We start from the raw sequence: 20,110 nt of genomic DNA on the forward strand, positions 1-20,110 counted from the left end.
GGGGGTAGGTGGGAGTGTGGATGGACTGGCTTCCTGGATAGTGTGAGGGTCCAGGGTGAGCAGCTTGGCAATGGTGGCATACCGGGGGAGCCTGACTTCTTCCTCCCAACAGTTCAACACTCTCACGGGCACTCTCCCTTTCTTCACATCTACCACCCCTCGGGCGGCCACTACTGTGGGCCAGTGCTCGGAGGGCATGGGCTCCATCATCGCAGGGTAGTCACGCCCCTGAGGCCCTACTGCTGCCCTACACCAGATCATCATCTCACTCCTAGGGGGCACAGTCAATGGCGCAACATCCATCACTCTCACTCCACCAATCTCCCCTCCTGTTGAGCTTACATGCTGGCGGTACATCAGGGGGCGGATCTCACGCTGCACAGCCCTCTGCCGGCTCCCCGCCGCTGTGGCGGCTAGCTGTTGCAATAGGTTCAACACATCAGCCATGCAGTGTTCCATCACATTGGTTCCAAGCACTATTTTCGGGTTATGATCACTGGGTTCATTCATGATCACAATCATACCCTGGTGTTGCAGTTCAGCTTGCCCCACTGTCATAGCCACTTGTTTATACCCCACCTGGGTCAATGGAAGTCCATTAGCGGCAATCAAATTTATACTATTGTCTGGAGGTGCCAGCTCGTCTGTGGCCCAATACTGCCGATACAACGTGTACGGTATGGTAGTTACCTGTGATCCAGTGTCCAAGAGAGCCATCACTGGTATGCCATCCACAGCCACAGGGATGATAGGGCGGGCCCCGATATATCGGTCTCGCTAGTCCGGGGGGGCCACGGTGTTCTACTCCTGAGGATTGGCCCGGGGCCCCAGGGGTTGCTCGTTTAACGGGCACTGTCGGTAATAATGGCCCGGCTTACGGCACTTGTAGCAGATTGGAGGTCTGCTCCGCGGGTAGTTAGCGCTTCTCCGCTGCATCCAGGGACTTGGACTGCCAGTTCTTCCACGGTGCTGCTCGGGGCTGCAGGTATTAAGCAGGTTGGTTTGGCCGGGGCCGCCACAACTGGAGCTGTCTCAACGGGCCACGGGACGGGTTCCAGGACTTCAGCAGCTGGGGGCTGTAGTGCCTTGATAGCCCGCTCCTTTAACACAGCAAAGTCCACATCAGGGTGTTCCAGGGCCCACAGCCGGAGTTGTTTACGATCCTCAGGGGACCTCATCCCCTGCGCAAATTGCTCCACTAACATCTTGTTGCTATCCGCCTCGTCAATAGAGTTCACCCGCTTCAGCGTGCGGAGGGCGGTCTGCAGACGTAGAGCATAGTCCCGAATGCTATCTCCAGCTCGTTGCCGGCACTGGTAAAACTGCATCCTCAGCTCAGCTTCAGTCCGGGTCTCGAAGGCAGTCTGTAGCTTCTCGAAGATGGTGGCTACAGAGAGCCGGTCCCCCTCGGCCCAGGTCTCCGCCTCCTGCTCCGCCGCACCGGTTAACTGGCCTAGCACTATCGCTGCACGTTGCTTATCAGTCAGGGGATACAGCTCCAGCAACGGGTTAAGCTTTTTCCGGAAGGCCTGTAGGGCATCCGGTTTCCCGTCATACCGCGGTAGCCAGGCAGCTCCGGGCGCATAGGGCAAGGAGAATGGCATGACCTGAGCAAACGCGGGGGCCACGGCACCTCCCGCCGGTACGACCGGGATCTGGGCAGGCCCATTCCCATCCGCGGGTGCCGCTGCGGCTGCGACCACCGCTCCTCCAGCGGCTCCGTCGGGCGCAGACATCTTGTTTCCGTCCCCCTTAGCTCTTTCCGGCCCCTCCTCTCTCGGGGTGGAGTTTTGGCCTTCGCGCCTCTACTGCTCGAGAAGACGCTCGAGCGGGAACTTTTCGCGCCAAAGATGGCGGCTTCTGAAATTTTTCTGCCGGATGCCTCCGGCGGTAACAAGGCGCACCTCTACCTGACGGCAGAGCGGTAAGATCCTGTTCGTGACGCCAAGTTGTCGCGGGCGGGGAGGAGGGTGTCAGCACACCGCGCTCACCCCTTCTGCTCGGGTCCGGCAGCTGCTCCTGGTGGCTCGAGCTGTGGGCCGGATCCCGGGGTTTCTCGAGCGACACTCCTCGCCCGTGAGTGAAAGGGGGGTGTTTGTTGGGTGAAGGGATTGTTATAGTTCGTGACGCCACCCACGGTTGTGGTGATTGCACCACCGCTGCTCGGTGTGGGGGTCCCGGGGATGGTGATGCGGAGCAGCCAGGTGTTGTGTTGCCCCTCCGTGGGTAGGGGTTGGTGATCCCGGGGCCCGGTGATGAGATGTAAAGTGTAGGGCCTGGAGGGCGCAGGGACACGGGGGCAGCGCTGTGCCTTGCGGCACTATGGTACTCACTCAGCCTGACACACGGACACAGTTTGTACGGTAAACCAACGGCTGGTAGGACGGTCCCACAGACGGCTGCACCTGCACTCCCGGTAGGTGACGGTGATGTCCCTCTTCCTTGCACCTGTGTTGACTGATGGTAGCGGTGGATTCCCTCCGGTTACCCGCTCCCCGACTGCAATCTGGGCCGGAGGAGCTCTACACTTTGCCCGCAGGCGCTGGCCCTGAGAAACTGGTGCCGTGGCGGTGGCGGTGTCTCTCCAATACGGGTTGGGCTGTTGCCTTCAATCGGGACTTGGTTGTTGGGGGATCTGCGTCCCCGTCACTGACGGATTTGGCAAATCTGGCGACTCCTAGCCTTGCCGGGGTCCGAGAGGCCCCTGCCCTGGTGCTGACTGTCCTTCGGAACACTGCTCCAGACCACCGGGCACACAGCCAACGGGGTCCTTCCAGGAACTTCCAAACGGTCCCCCTCCAGACGGTCACCGCCGTTGCTGACCTTGCTGTTCTGGCCCTCACAAAGCTGGACCCTTCAGGCTGTCTTTCTCCTCTGTCACCTTACTTGCTTTTTCTCCTTTTCTACTTTCACTTTCACTTTCTTAACTCCTCCACTTTAGCTCCTCACTCCTGCTCCTCCCTGAGCTATCTGCCTGGTTACTTCCTGCCTCCAGTGTTGTGAGCTCCTCGGTGGGCGGAGCCAACCGCCTGGCCCACCCCCTGGTGTGCATCATCAACCTCTGGAGGAAGGCAACAAGGATTTGTGGTTAGCTGTGATGTGCCTACCTGGAGTGTGGGGTGTGGTGGTGTGTGACCTGTGACCCCTGGCTTGCCCAGGGCGACACAAAAGTAAAGGGGATGAATAATATTGCACGCCCCAATTTTCAGTTTATTATTTTTTTTAAAAATAAGCAATAAATATCGTTCACCTTTACAATTGTGTCCCACTTGTTGTTGATTCTTCACCATAAAATTTTAGTTTTTTTTCTCTATGTTTGAAGCCTGAAATGTGGGAAAAGGTTGAAAAATTCAAGGAGGCCGAATACTTTCGCAAGGCACTGTGTATGTCTTCAGGTGATACTAATATGAATACATTAGGAACATTTACTGTGAACTGTAAAATGATAAAAATTGCTGTCATAGCATTCTGTACAAACTTCTCCATCTTCAAAAAATTCATAGACATATGAAAAAGTGCCCTATTTTTATACACCTCTAAGAATATGAATCCTGTAATGTAGTTAGGGTATAGGAAACCAGTAAACAATTATAATTAAATATTTTGAAGGTAAAAAAAAATATTCTCCCTATAGAGAAACCATGTGGTGGTTCAGCAAAAAAAAAAAAAGATATCAAATCATATAAAAAGAAACAGTGCACAAAGAACTAAACAGCTTGAGAATATAAAGTTTATTGAGAAACAAAACAACATCTAAATGATAACTAAATACATAAACTTGGGATAAAATGAAGTGAGTCAGCCAGAAGGTGGCAATGAAGCACAGAATAAACAGGTAAAAAAAAGTCTACAAAGCGTATGTTATAAATGTAACTGAGAAACATAGGTGGATAGTAAATATTAGTGAACACCCTGTGGCAGAATAATCAGAAAAAAGACACCTATATGCTGAAATATGACAAAAAAAAAAAAAGGTAGATCATGCAAAAGTAGCTGAAAACGGTAAATACCTCCGCTGTGGTGCAGTGACACTTCCCTGGGTATTCACATATTTGCCAAGTATGACCACCCACACTAAGGCGGGCTTTGGACGTTGCGACATCGCAAGCCGATGCTGCGATGTCGCACGCGATAGTCCTCGCCCCCGTCGCAGGTACGATATCTTGTGATAGCTGGCGTAGCGAAAATTATCGCTACGCCAGCTTCACATGCACTCACCTGCCCTGCGACGGTCGCTCTGGCCGGCGACCCGCCTCCTTCCTAAGGGGGCGGGTCGTGCGGCGTCATAGCGACGTCACACGGCAGGCGGCCAATAGCGGCGGAGGGGCGGAGATGAGCAGGATGTAAACATCCCGCCCACCTCCTTCCTTCTGCATATCCTACGGGAGCCGCCGGCGGCAGGTAAGGTGATGTTCCTCGCTCCTGCGGCTTCACACACAGCGATGTATGCTGCCGCAGGAACGAGGAACAACATCGTACCTACCGCATTATGGAAATGTCGGAGAATACACCGATGATACGATAACGACGCTTTTGCGCTCGTTCGTCGTATCATCTAGGATTTACACACTACGATGTCGAAAGTGACGCCGGACGTGCGTCACTTTCGATTTGACCCCACCGACATCGCACGTGCGATGTTGCAACGTGCAAAGCTGCCCTAAGAAAATAAGAACATTCTGACACACAAACAAAAGAACAGTAGGGGGCGCTGTGACAAGTATGTAACAGCGAGAAGGTAATATTTAGCCATGCTTGAATTCATTGAAGTTAGCTATGAATTGTTTGCCACTGACACAACATTTTAACTGAGGGGCCTTTTCCAACCTGTATACAGACAGTTAGGGGTGCTGACTCAGCGGTGACCTGCCACCTGCTCGATTGACAATATCACCAGGGGTCACATAACAAAGAAAAGCCTACAGAATGATAAAGCTCAGCATGGCGTTTTGGGAATGTGGCTATTATTTGTCTCCATATTAACCAAAAAGAAGGACCAAAGATCCATATCTGTTTACACTTTGAGCAATGCAGATTCCACCATATTACTCATATATGAAACCAAAAGGGGTGTCTCTGCACATAAGAATTTCATCCAATATCCATCATGGTTAGAAAAAATATCAAATTTTATTTAGTCATAATTGAAGTACAACATTATATTATTTTATTATTTGCTGGTATACACAGAATTTAAAAGAACCCTACCCCATAAAAACAACCAAAGAAAACAACTGGTGCGTTGTGGAACAAGACATAATATCAAAAAGTTCATGTATCATACATACATATAGATTCCTGGGTATAAGTAGGCAAGGGCACATCCAATGATTGCCCACAACTATATTAAGGTGCCAATAAAGCTCAATATGTTTTTAAATCTTAAACCTGCAGTTTACATTCCATATTGTGGCCAAATCTATGATTCATAACTACATGGATGGAATAAGGCTATTTTTCAGTTGACAAAGTTGATATATACATCATTTATAAGGGACACAATCTTCAAAAACAATATATATGTATATAGTACAATCCAATACACAGGGGCACAAGGCTTCCTGTTAAGGGAAAAAGGAACTTTCCAGATATTATTGAAATTGTGTTATTACATAGGGTATATCCCAACATTTAAAGGTGTTTTGTATTTTATCAACCTGATATTTGCCTTATGTTATAAATGAATTACACCCATCAAGGTTGAAATAATTCAGAGGGCCAAGGTTGATGTCCCCAACAGGTGAACCACAACGCCCAGCACCTCAATATAAACACTGGTGCGTTTATGGGACAACCATGATGACAGTGCTACCCATATCACATATATAATTATGAGTTGCTAGATGTAATTATAAATAGGTGAGGACACCTCCAGAGATTTCCCACAAGATCTTATATCAAAGGCAAAAAACACCTCCATTAAGGTTTAGAACAAATCAAAGTGCCATAGTTTGTATACCCAGGTGACGGACCACAACGCCCAGCACCTCGACGCGCGTTTCGCCTCTCGCTTCGTCAGGAGGTGCTGGGGTAGCCGTGGAGTCACTCTTATATAGTAAAAGCCCACCTGGTGTCCTAGTACGGCGCGCGCCGCACAGCGGAGGTCGCATCGCCCACTTCCGCCGGCGTCCCGGAAGGCGCTCTGCGCATGCGCAAAGAACAACCCGTAATTGGGCGCCGGCAGAGGGGGCGAGGCAGACTCCGATGTGCAGAGCGCGCTCTGACATCAGTGTAGCCGAGTGGCCATATTAGATGGGGGCAAAAGTGCTGGCAACATTCAAACCAAATCCACATGCATGTTGTAGCTTTCAGGGCGGTGATTTTAGTTAACAATTGTATATAACATACAACCTAAGCGCATGTGAGAAGGAAAACCTTGAAAACCATGACGAATTCAATATGAGTTATCCGGGAAGCATAATTAGACATGTTTATAAACATCTGACCTCTAGTGGACAGACCCTTGTACAACATCAAAATATGCCCAATGATAAGTAAAAAGGGGGTATGATACACAGATACCAAAACTCATATATTAGCAGATATTCACCCACCACATTGACATATGTAGCAACAATCGCAATATAAATGTAATGCTTCCAGATGTATAATCCCTCATGGTATAATTCTCATAATCCAAGGAAGCCTTCTCATGCAGTTGTCACTTCATTCCGTCCCTATGCAACATACATGTAGAACCTTTAAACCTTTTTTATAAGACTTTGCCCCCGTTGGCTCCCTCTCCGCCATGTGGTCCCCCTGCCCTCATCCTCTGTTTTGCTGACTTTTTTGTCCTCATCTTGCTGGCCTCCTTGATGTGATCAAATATATACATATAATATGTATTTTTGATTTGGTACTGACTATTGATTCTGTTACCGGATTGCCTGCCGCTTTGTATCTTGCTTTTTAATAACTCTTTGGTCACTCTAATTATGTTTTTTTGTACTTTTTTGTTTTCTTTTTATGTAGAATGTTCTACATGTATGTTGCATAGGGACGGAATGAAGTGACAACTGCATGAGAAGGCTTCCTTGGATTATGAGAATTATACCATGAGGGATTATACATCTGGAAGCAAAAATCATTACCCCATTACATTTATATTGCGATTGTTGCTACATATGTCAATGTGGTGGGTGAATATCTGCTAATATATGAGTTTTGGTATCTGTGTATCATACCCCCTTTTTACTTATCATTGGGCATATTTTGATGTTTGAATGTTGCCAGCACTTTTGCCCCCATCTAATATGGCCACTCGGCTACACTGATGTCAGAGCGCGCTCTGCACATCGGAGTCTGCCTCGCCCCCTCTGCCGGCGCCCAATTACGGGTTGTTCTTTGCGCATGCGCAGAGCGCCTTCCGGGACGCCGGCGGAAGTGGGTGATGCGACCTCCGCTGTGCGGCGCGCGCCGTACTAGGACACCAGGTGGGCTTTTACTATATAAGAGTGACTCCACGGCTACCCCAGCACCTCCTGACGAAGCGAGAGGCGAAACGCGCGTCGAGGTGCTGGGCGTTGTGGTCCGTCACCTGGGTATACAAACTATGGCTCTTTGATTTGTTCTAAACCTTAATGGAGGTGTTTTTTGCCTTTGATATAAGATCTTGTGGGAAATCTCTGGAGGTGTCCTCACCTATTTATAATTACATCTAGCAACTCATAATTATATATGTGATATGGGTAGCACTGTCATCATGGTTGTCCCATAAACGCACCAGTGTTTATATTGAGGTGCTGGGCGTTGTGGTTCACCTGTTGGGGACATCAACCTTGGCCCTCTGAATTATTTCAACCTTGATGGGTGTAATTCATTTATAACATAAGGCAAATATCAGGTTGATAAAATACAAAACACCTTTAAATGTTGGGATATACCCTATGTAATAACACAATTTCAATAATATCTGGAAAGTTCCTTTTTCCCTTAACAGGAAGCCTTGTGCCCCTGTGTATTGGATTGTACTATATACATATATATTGTTTTTGAAGATTGTGTCCCTTATAAATGATGTATATATCAACTTTGTCAACTGAAAAATAGCCTTATTCCATCCATGTAGTTATGAATCATAGATTTGGCCACAATATGGAATGTAAACTGCAGGTTTAAGATTTAAAAACATATTGAGCTTTATTGGCACCTTAATATAGTTGTGGGCAATCATTGGATGTGCCCTTGCCTACTTATACCCAGGAATCTATATGTATGTATGATACATGAACTTTTTGATATTATGTCTTGTTCCACAACGCACCAGTTGTTTTCTTTGGTTGTTTTTATGGGGTAGGGTTCTTTTAAATTCTGTGTATACCAGCAAATAATAAAATAATATAATGTTGTACTTCAATTATGACTAAATAAAATTTGATATTTTTTCTAACCATGATGGATATTGGATGAAATTCTTATGTGCAGAGACACCCCTTTTGGTTTCATATATGAGTAATATGGTGGAATCTGCATTGCTCAAAGTGTAAACAGATATGGATCTTTGGTCCTTCTTTTTGGTTAATATTGTGTTCTCTTTTTTGGATCTAGATCTCAAAATGGACTATAAAAGTCGTGATGGTTGCTGGGCCTCACAGATCGGTGAGATATTTGGTGGCGGCACCGGACAGAGCAGTGCTCAGTTTTCATTGCCAAATCGTGAGTTACAGACAAAAATTAAAGATCTGCTGAGGAGGCGGATGAGGGCATGGTGGAATAAAGCATCCCTGGAACAATACTTATCTCGAGGGATTACGCCCAGGGGACTCAGAATTCAGGTTTTTCCCTCATTCGAAATTTCAGATGATGTCTTTAGGAAAAGATGGGAGGAAGCCTGTAGTCTTTGCTCTCGCACAATGCTTGAACTTTTGATCGGTCTAGACAAGAAAAAAATAGAATCCCTAGAAACCGAAATTGAACAAGTAAATAATGAAATTAGATCTAAGATGTCCAAGGAGGCGATTGATGCCCTTGAGAAGGACATACATAAAGAAAGTGCAGAATGGGAGAATGACATAAAACAATTCAAACTCAAAAAGTTCCAGCGGGACATTACGGATCATGAAACTAATAATGTGTTCAGATGGCATCAGACGAGGAGATTCGGCTCAAGATCTAGATCAAGATCCCAACAGAGAAATAGTTCTCTTTCTTCTGATGACCGCTCAAGGAGCCCACATCCCAATCTAGATCATATACCATCTAATGACCCCCCCGAGAGATCCGGTATGGGAGGAGTAATGACACGCAACTCTTCTAAGAAGAAGGCAAACTACCCAATGGGAGGCTTGAAGGATTCTGCTCCTAAGGATAATCTCAAGGTAATTAACCTTTCAGATAGATTACTCACTCAAGAACAACTTGAAGTGTTACAGTTGGGACTCTCATTTTCACCAGTGGCCAAATTTGACAGCTTCATGGCTATTAAAGATGTTCAACTGTTCAGCCGTAAGCTCCTATATAAAAAACATTTCGCAAGAAGTAGGGATGGAGGAGATTTGGCTGGCCTATCTGAACAAGATAGGGAGATTGTCAGCCTTTTGGAATCGTTACTGGCTGAACAAGTTGAACCAACTGGGGCAAAATTTCCACAAACAGTTAAAAAACGATCCACGGCCTTTCCTCCTTTGTCGTCCTGTCCCACAGTAGAACTCTTCACTAGATTAGTTGTTCAGGATTTGCGAAAACTTCCTGAGGTACGATCATATGACAACTTGAATCCAAACCAACGAAAAGCAATTAACGAACTATCTAGGATGAGGGACATTGTGGTAAAACAGGCCGACAAAGGGGGCAACGTCGTGGTTTGGCCCACTGTTAAATATGAGCATGAGGCATTCAGGCAACTGAATGACCGATCTTGTTATCGGAAATTGGACAGTAATCCAACTGTCTCATTCTTAAATGAATTGGAGGGGATTTTGAAAAAAGCCCTTGAAGATAATATCATACCACAATCAGTCTTTGATGGATTAATTAACAGGCTTCCAACAACACCGACCATATACTTTCTACCAAAGGTCCACAAGGACATTGAAAATCCGCCCGGTAGACCCATCGTTTCGGGCATCAATGGTCTATGTGAACCCATATGTGTCTTTCTGGATTATTACTTGAAGCCCCTAATGATGGATCTGCCTTCGTATATAAGAGACTCCACTGACCTTTTGGTCCGTCTGCAGGAGTTACATCTGGACAGTGATACTATAATGTTCACTGCAGACGTGGAGTCTCTTTATACGTCCATCTCTCATAGAGATGGGTTAAGGGCAGTAGAATTCTTTCTATGTACCACATCCCTTGACAGGTCGTTGATTGATCTCCTCCTCACCCTGCTTAGATTCATCCTCACCCACAACTACTTCCTCTTCAGGGGGCGCTACTATCTCCAGGAGAGGGGCACTGCTATGGGGGCGTCTTGTGCGCCCTCGTATGCGTGCCTCTTCCTGGGGTATTGGGAACGCCTGATACAATTCCCTGAGGAGGACTGTGGCTCAGTACTAATGTGGGTGAGGTTTATAGACGATGTCTTTGCTATCTGGCAGGGTGAGCGGGAAAAGCTTGATTCATTCATGCTGGCATTGAATGATAATGTTTTCAATATAAATCTGACTTACCATTCCAGCATGGATTCTATTGAGTTCTTGGACGTAAGGGTTGTGAAGGACGAGGGCGGTTTAATACGAACGGACATCTACAGAAAGAGCACAGCTGTCAATTCTCTCCTGAGTGCCAAGTCATCCCATCCGCCACAAGTCATCAACTCAATCCCAACAGGTCAGTTCCTTAGGGCTCGACGCATATGCTCAAATATTGACCTGTTTGAGGGGCAAGCCCTGGATTTGAAAAAACGCTTTAAGAACAGGCATTATACTAACAGGGCAATCCAACAGGGATATGACAGGGCTAGAGCGACCCCTAGGGATGACCTCCTGGTTCCATCGAAAAAGAAGAAAACGGATGACCAAGTGAGGCTAATTACACCTTATCACTCCCAATGGCGCAAAATGAAGGAAGTTGTAGAGAGGTATTGGCCCATCTTATTGTCTGATAAAGACTTGAAATCTGTCTTATCAGATAGACCGCAAATCACTCCTCGAAGATCCAAAACATTGGGGGATATGATAGTGAGGAGTCACTACATACCACCACCCTCGAATTTTTTGGAGAGGACTGGGGGTCCTAGATGGGGCTCCTTCAGTTGTGGAGATTGTGGGGCTTGCTCACAAATGGAAAGGACCTTTACCTTCCATAATTCTGCAAACAACAAAGAGTTCAAAATCGTCCACAATATCAACTGTAGGACGACGTATGTGGTTTACCTCTCGTGAGTTTAGAGTAAGGATCCTGGAGCACATTAGGGACATAAAGAGGGCTGCTGGGGTGGTGAAACCTGAGGAACTTGAGCTATTGAAGAACATCCCGAAGCATTTTAGGGAGAGTCATAATTGCAATTGGCGGCTTCTTAAGTTCCGGGGGATTGATAGAATATATCTGAGTCCCAGGGGGGGTGATCCTAAGAGAATCCTGGCACAGAGGGAGGTTAGGTGGATCACGGTTTTGGAGACGGAGAAACCGAGGGGGTTAAATGATTCTATCTCCTTTAAACCTTTTTTATAAGACTTTGCCCCCGTTGGCTCCCTCTCCGCCATGTGGTCCCCCTGCCCTCATCCTCTGTTTTGCTGACTTTTTTGTCCTCATCTTGCTGGCCTCCTTGATTTGATCAAATATATACATATAATATGTATTTTTGATTTGGTACTGACTATTGATTCTGTTACCGGATTGCCTGCCGCTTTGTATCTTGCTTTTTAATAACTCTTTGGTCACTCTAATTATGTTTTTTTGTACTTTTTTGTTTTCTTTTTATGTAGAATGTTCTACATGTATGTTGCATAGGGACGGAATGAAGTGACAACTGCATGAGAAGGCTTCCTTGGATTATGAGAATTATACCATGAGGGATTATACATCTGGAAGCAAAAATCATTACCCCATTACATTTATATTGCGATTGTTGCTACATATGTCAATGTGGTGGGTGAATATCTGCTAATATATGAGTTTTGGTATCTGTGTATCATACCCCCTTTTTACTTATCATTGGGCATATTTTGATGTTGTACAAGGGTCTGTCCACTAGAGGTCAGATGTTTATAAACATGTCTAATTATGCTTCCCGGATAACTCATATTGAATTCGTCATGGTTTTCAAGGTTTTCCTTCTCACATGCGCTTAGGTTGTATGTTATATACAATTGTTAACTAAAATCACCGCCCTGAAAGCTACAACATGCATGTGGATTTGGTTTGAATGTTGCCAGCACTTTTGCCCCCATCTAATATGGCCACTCGGCTACACTGATGTCAGAGCGCGCTCTGCACATCGGAGTCTGCCTCGCCCCCTCTGCCGGCGCCCAATTACGGGTTGTTCTTTGCGCATGCGCAGAGCGCCTTCCGGGACGCCGGCGGAAGTGGGCGATGCGACCTCCGCTGTGCGGCGCGCGCCGTACTAGGACACTAGGTGGGCTTTTACTATATAAGAGTGACTCCACGGCTACCCCAGCACCTCCTGACGAGGCGAGAGGCGAAACGCGCGTCGAGGTGCTGGGCGTTGTGGTCCGTCACCTGGGTATACAAACTATGGCTCTTTGATTTGTTCTAAACCTTAATGGAGGTGTTTTTGCCTTTGATATAAGATCTTGTGGGAAATCTCTGGAGGTGTCCTCACCTATTTATAATTACATCTAGCAACTCATAATTATATATGTGATATGGGTAGCACTGTCATCATGGTTGTCCCATAAACGCACCAGTGTTTATATTGAGGTGCTGGGCGTTGTGGTTCACCTGTTGGGGACATCAACCTTGGCCCTCTGAATTATTTCAACCTTGATGGGTGTAATTCATTTATAACATAAGGCAAATATCAGGTTGATAAAATACAAAACACCTTTAAATGTTGGGATATACCCTATGTAATAACACAATTTCAATAATATCTGGAAAGTTCCTTTTTCCCTTAACAGGAAGCCTTGTGCCCCTGTGTATTGGATTGTACTATATACATATATATTGTTTTTGAAGATTGTGTCCCTTATAAATGATGTATATATCAACTTTGTCAACTGAAAAATAGCCTTATTCCATCCATGTAGTTATGAATCATAGATTTGGCCACAATATGGAATGTAAACTGCAGGTTTAAGATTTAAAAACATATTGAGCTTTATTGGCACCTTAATATAGTTGTGGGCAATCATTGGATGTGCCCTTGCCTACTTATACCCAGGAATCTATATGTATGTATGATACATGAACTTTTTGATATTATGTCTTGTTCCACAACGCACCAGTTGTTTTCTTTGGTTGTTTTTATGGGGTAGGGTTCTTTTAAATTCTGTGTATACCAGCAAATAATAAAATAATATAATGTTGTACTTCAATTATGACTAAATAAAATTTGATATTTTTTCTAACCATGATGGATATTGGATGAAATTCTTATGTGCAGAGACACCCCTTTTGGTTTCATATTATTTGTCTCCAGTCTTGATGACCAACACCTAGCACAAATGTCACACCAGATCTTCCGTAAAAATGCTTGAGTTTCTCATAGCATTTCATTATACTCGGTAAATGAGTCGAGCCTGTCCAAGCGTCAAAATGCTCTTTCTGAGTACCAACACCTAAGCATTGTAGTGCTCGCTCTCAACTAGTGAGGGTCCATCACCTTGGTATACCCTCCGGTGAGCTGTTCTGAGCTACAGAGGCCTGTTGTAAACACTGAACATAGCTGCTGCTCCATTCAATGCGTTGCAGCTACTGCTGAGTACTGCAGAACAGCATCTGTAGTGCCTCTGAAGCCATCAGGGCACTACTAGGTACTGCATCCTGACTACCCCAGGGAGCTGGAAGCTCAATGCCGGTACCACCAAAACACATAAACATCCCGAGTGTCTCTCTCCCAATCAGGGGTAACTGATTAGTCCGGGACCCAATGGATGGCCACCCAGGGGTGGAGCCAGTCACCTAGACCACCTGGTGGGAGGGAACGGACAGACAAAGGAGTGACAGTTGAAGGGGACGCACGTGTTTCCAGACAGGGTCGTGTAGCAGTGACCTAGGTGGTGTAGGAGTGTGGTTGCCAGGGAGGGTACAGCCAGGTACCCCTGGAACCAGAGAACCGATGTGGCACAGGGCCAAAGGTCAGGCTAAAGCTTCAGGCAACCTGACAAATACCTGCCCAGTGAGGGGACCTTCAAGGACCTCACTGACCCAAGAATCTGGGGGCACCAGCAGTAAAGATTGAGCCAGGGACCAGAACAGAACACCGACCCTACAGGGTTCACACTGCCCGCCGTACGGACCAGAGACTGCCGACAGACAGTAGGGGACCCACAGACGCTCCAAGCTACGGGCTTCCACCAACCAGTGAGAGGTGCCAGGGAAAGAGGCCACCAGGTTACCACACCGGCACTGGAACTACAGGGACCCACGGTCTAAAACAGCCATCCTCAGCGCAGCTTGTTTTACTCTGTGAATAAAACAACAGTTGCACTGCATCCACAACGAGTGGTCTCCCTTCTTTCTGAACCGGATCCCACCATCCACTCCCTGGGGCCCGGTCCTACTTGCGGAGGGCCTGCCATCCAGGCTGCTATCACCATCAGCCTCAATGGTGAAAGACTGGGCAGCGGCGGTTCCATCACCATAACCGCAACCCGCAAGTGGCGTCACGATATAAACTCTTTAATCCCCTCTGTACGTAATCCCCTTTAAAAAGCGGCCCCCCCCCCCCAGACAGAAAGCGTATGACCAAATAGGACTCAGGCTACCATTATATAACCAGCTATATTTCTGACTGAGTCCGGAAACTCCATACATCTTGTGTGTGTGAGGACGTCTTTAAGTTTCAAAGATATATGCTCTCTTGTCCCACAAACTTAAATATTACTGATTTACTTAAAATTTGTACCTTTGTTTTCAATATAACAATAAAGATATATTAAACATAAAAAGCGACCCCCCCAGGGTCACGGAACCGGGCATCGGCCGTTACACAACCGTGACACAGCATCCCCGTACATATACGGTCCGGGACAGAGTACCCCATAGCTCTAGGGTGTCACACATCTACTCATGGGAATTAAGAGAACAGGAGCTGATCTGCAGTACCCAGCAACGGCTTCTACACATTCAATGGAGCTGTGCAATGTATTTGTGATCAATCACTTTACATTTGGCTGCTGTCAAAGCTCATGGCAGTTGATCTGTAGAGGTGTCTTACCCCGCCGATCTGACATGAAGAGAATTGATAACTTAAAGGCCGCTTTACACGCTGCGATATCGTTACCGATATCGCTAGCGTGCGTACCCACCCCCATCGGTTGTGCGACACAGGCAAATCGCTGCCCGTAGCGCACAACATCGCTCGGACCCGTCACACTACTTACCTGCCTAGCGACGTCGCTGTCACCGGCGAACCGCCTCCTTTCTAAGGGGGCAGTTCGTTTGGCGTCACAGCGACGTCACTAAGCAGCCACCCAATAGAAGCGGAGGGGCGGAGATGAGCGGGACGTAACATTCCGCCCACCTCCTTCCTTCCGCATTGCCGGCGGCCGCAGGTAATGTGAGGTTCCTTGTTCCTGCGGTGTCACGTGTAGCGATGTGTACTGCCTCAGGAACGACGAACAACATCGTTACTGCAGCAGCAATGATAATTGGGAATAGGGGGGCATGTCACAGATTAGCGATTTTGAACATTTTTGCGACGATTCAAAATCGCTCATAGGTGTCACACGCAACGACATAAAACGACCGGATGTGCGTCACAAATTCCGTGACCCCATGGCAGCGATTTGCCCGTGTCGCACAACAGATGGGGGCAGGTACCCACGCTAGCGATATCGGTACCGATATTGCAGCGTGTAAAGCGGCCTTTAGACACAGCCAGGGCAACTAAGGAGCGGCTCCATAACAAGCATTTCAAGGTGCTAGAGTGGCCTAGCCACTGAACCCAATAGAAAATCTTTTGAGGGAGCTGAAACTCAGTGTTGCCCAGCGATAGCCACGAAATCTGAAAGATCTGGAGAAGCTATGTATGCAGGAATTGCCAAAATCCCTTCCACAGTGTGTGCAAACCTGGTCAAGAACCACTGGAAATGTCCCAACTCTGTAACTGCAAACAAAGGTTTTACCAAAAATTAAAGGGAACCTGTCACCAGATTTAGGGCCTATAAGCTGCTGCCACCACCTGTGGGCTCTTATATACAGCATTCTAAGATGCCCAGGCTGCTGTGTAGAACGCAAAAAACACTTTATAATACTTACCTAAATGGTCAGTGCGGAGCAGATGTGTTGGATGGGGGGGTCTCCGTTCTCCGGTACCGGCGCCTCCTCTTTCGGCCATCTTTGTCCTCCTTCTCCTGAAGCTAGTGTGGATGACGCATCCTACGTCATCCACACAAGCTGACACTGGGGTGCTGCGCAGGCGCACTTTGATCTGCCCTGAACAAAGTATTGTAGTGCACATGTGCGGAACCTCAATGCCAGCTATTGTGGATGACGTCGGATGCGTCATCCACACTAGCTTCAGAAGAACGAGGACAAAGATGACCGAAAGAGGAGGTGCCGCACCTGGAGAACGGAAACCATTTGACCCATCTGCTTAGCACCGACCATTTAGGTAAGTATTATAGTGTTTTTTACGTTCTACACAGCGGCCTGGGCTCTTATATACCACTGGTGGTGTCAGCAGCTTATAGGCCCCAAATCTGGTGACAGGTTTCCTTTAAGTTCTGTTTTTCCATTGTATTGTTTTTTGTTATTTTTCGTTTTATAAGACGCACCGGATTATAAGACACACCCAAAATTTAGAGGAAGAAAATACTAAAAAATAATTTTTAATGTTAAAATGAGGGTCCGTCTTATAATCCTAGTGCATTTTAATCCTAATGCTCACCGGGGGGAACGGCTGTGGTGGAGCGGCTAAGGAAGGTCACAGGAGGGAGGGCGATGCGGTGTGCTCCGAGAAAAGGGTGTTGGTGGCTTAGGAGGGTTGGTGATACTACGGGATCGGGGGTGTTGCGGCGGCAAGCACCATTGATCTGCTGGCGGGCTGCGGGGGTGTCGCGGCAGGCACCATTGATCTGCCAGCGGTCTGAGGGGGTGACACTACAGTGGAGCGACTCTGAAGGGTCACAGAATGGAGGGTCACATGACGGGATGTCTCGGCGGCGGGTGCCATTCGTCTGACTGAGCGTTCCAATGAATCGCTCGCAGTTGACGAGATGGACTTGAAGAAAATGGCTGCAGAGGCGGCGTATGTGCAGATAGGACTCCGCGATCATTTTCTTGAAGTCCATCGCGTCAATCTGCGTACGTGCTGCCTCTCCAGCGATTTTCTTGATGTCCATCTCGTCAACCGTGGGCGATTCCTTGGAGCCCGGAGTCAGCTCAATGCACCCACCATCGAGATACCCCATCCTGTGACTCTCCTAAGTTACTCCACTCCAGTGACACCCCCACAGCCACCACGACACCTTCGCAGTCCTCCTGCATATAAATGGCACCCACCGCGACACCCCCAAGCCCATCCTGTGACCCTGCCTCCTATAACCCCACTCCACCACTGCCGCCTCGATAAGCCATATCCGTTTTGAAGGACGCATTCCCCATTTTACCTCCAGTTTTCGGGGGAAAAAAGTGTGTCTTACAATCCGGAAAATACGGTACTTATTTCATGCAATAAAATGCAAATTAATTATTTAGAAATCATACAATATGATTTTCTGGATTTTATTTTGGATTCTGTCTTTCACAGTTGAAGTTACCGGTGATAAAAATTACAGACCTCTCAATTCTTTGTAAATGGAGAAAATTGCAAAATTGGCAGTGTATCAAATACTTATTTTCCTCACTGTATGCCACTGTTATATGGATATATCGGGTTTGTAGGCTGGGACCCCAATTGATCAAAAGTATGAGGGTTCATAAATATTACGTTGAATTGTAATGAGCATATGTGACCACTGATGACCACCATTCCAGAAGGCAGGGGGATGGAGCAGTGGTCTCACATACTCACTACTACTCCTCTTACTCAGGCTTTGGAACCCCTGTTAGTGTTTAGTTGGGGTTCCCATGGTTGGATATAATATATGTCATTTATGACATCTTCTTTAAACCCCATTTACACATAGCAATAATGGTTTCTATTTGCTAGTTTCTAGGTGATCATACCGACTACAGATACAGCAATTCAGTGATTCAGAAATATTGTCACAAAAGTGGTTCCTTACTGTGTCCTGCAGTCATAGAGAAGCATTGTGAAGTTTCCACCCAGATCTTCAGAGTGAGGAGATGAGAATATTACCGGAGTTCAGGGAGGGCCTCTTTTGTTGTTGGAGGCCACCATGGAAACTCTCTCCTCCCTATTATGTGACTGCAGCCTCTCATTGCTCCTCCATGCTGGTAGAAATCTCTGTAAATAATTGCATAAACTTCCATGTTACGGAAACCTGATAAATGCTACGTAATCAGTTAATTTTGGATTATCAGACACTCAAAATTTGTTTACATAAGATTTTTCCTGCCAGTTTTTTACTTCTGCTTTTTACGGCTGCAAAAATCGGACACCACTCGGACCAATGCACTAGTGTCTCATAGAATCATAGAATATTAGAGTTGGAATGAACCTCCTGGGTCATCTAGTCCAACCCCCTGCTCAAAGCATAAACATAAAGGGGATGTTCTGCTAAAGGTTAACAGTCTGGATACTTATAGGGTGCACACCGAACGCTGTCAGGATTAAACGGTATTACCAGGGAGAGGGCAGTCACGTAACCATAAGTATGTGGTTTGCATAGTTACGGCTACATTCCAACTAGACATGCTTAGCCTCGCTCAATATATTTGATATATTTGAATTAAGAGAGCTCAAGTATAGTTGAATGTGGACGGAAGTATGCAAATTGAAGCTTGTGTTCATATTAATGCCCTCTCCCGCCGCAAACACCAGACCATATATGTACAGGGTGCAGTGCGCACCCTATGAGGATTCAGAAGTCTGCAGTCATAAACAGTTACTGCAGACTTTTTCCAGAAGACAAGACAACTCCTTTAGGCTATGTGCCCACGGGAGAATGTTGCTGCGGATTTTTCTGCATCAAAATCCATGGCTTTCCCGCAAAATCTGCACCTTTTCAAAGGTGCGGATTTACCGCGGAATTGCCGCGGATTTTGGTGCGGATTTTTTTTTTCCCCAATTTTAAAGCCAAAATCCAGATCAAAATCCGCAACAATAATTGACATGTTGCAGATTTTTCCGGATCAAAATCCGCACCAAATCCGCCGCGGAAAAATCCGCAGCATGGGCACAGCATTTCCAAAATACCATAGAAATGGCTGGGAAGTGCCGCTGCTGCAGACTTTCGGGAAATCCGCGGCTTTTCCGCAAGAAATCCGCGGCAAAATCCGCGCATTTTCCACAGCGTGGACACATAGCCTTAAGTGCTCTGTCCAACAGCAATGACCTGGAATGACTTCTGCATTTCAGTATATGAATACGTGAATGCAACAACTTTAAGGGGAAGTTCAGATGTAAGGTTGTGGTGACATACCATAGCAGCTAGTTGTATCAACTTCAATCATAACTGTGTACCACTGGGAGTCACATGAGGCGGACATACACACACACACACACACACACACACACATACATACATACTGTACGTACATATACTCAGCTTTATATATTAGATATTAAAACTACCTTCTCACCCCCTGTGGGTGGTTATTTGTCCTTCCTCATTCTCGGGTCCTCTACCAGAGGCCTGGAAGTTTGAGGGTTCTGCGCAGGATCTTAGTTGTTCCCAGCACTGCGCTTTTCTGGACAGAGAGTTCAGATGTTGCTCCTGAAATCTGTTGCAGCCATTTTTCCAACCTAGGGGGTCACTGCTCCAAGTGCTCCTACGTAGTGTAGTGGTTAAGTGCACTACCTCCAACATGTGAGACTGTTCAAATCCTGGTCCTGCCATGTGGAAAAATAAATATAAAAATAAAATAAATGACCATATACCTTAGGAAAAAGCCTCCTAACACTATAGCATAG

The 20,110-nt window shown here is 46.6% G+C and overlaps 1 protein-coding gene across 2 annotated transcripts in view; it reads right to left on the minus strand.

The window, feature by feature from the left end:
* ANKRD66 (ankyrin repeat domain 66) overlaps positions 1 to 18,363 on the minus strand; it is a 47,868-nt gene extending 29,505 nt beyond the window's left edge. For both annotated transcript variants that reach the window (XM_075338811.1, XM_075338810.1), the window contains exon 1: positions 18,300 to 18,363. In XM_075338811.1, coding sequence (XP_075194926.1) covers positions 18,300 to 18,315 — 16 coding nt within the window. In that variant the 5' untranslated portion in view covers positions 18,316 to 18,363. The remainder of the gene's footprint in view (positions 1 to 18,299) is intronic.
* Positions 18,364 to 20,110: the final 1,747 nt, after the last annotated feature.

This window comes from Anomaloglossus baeobatrachus, chromosome 3 (assembly GCF_048569485.1).
Source record: "Anomaloglossus baeobatrachus isolate aAnoBae1 chromosome 3, aAnoBae1.hap1, whole genome shotgun sequence".
NCBI classification, from domain to species: domain Eukaryota; kingdom Metazoa; phylum Chordata; class Amphibia; order Anura; family Aromobatidae; genus Anomaloglossus; species Anomaloglossus baeobatrachus.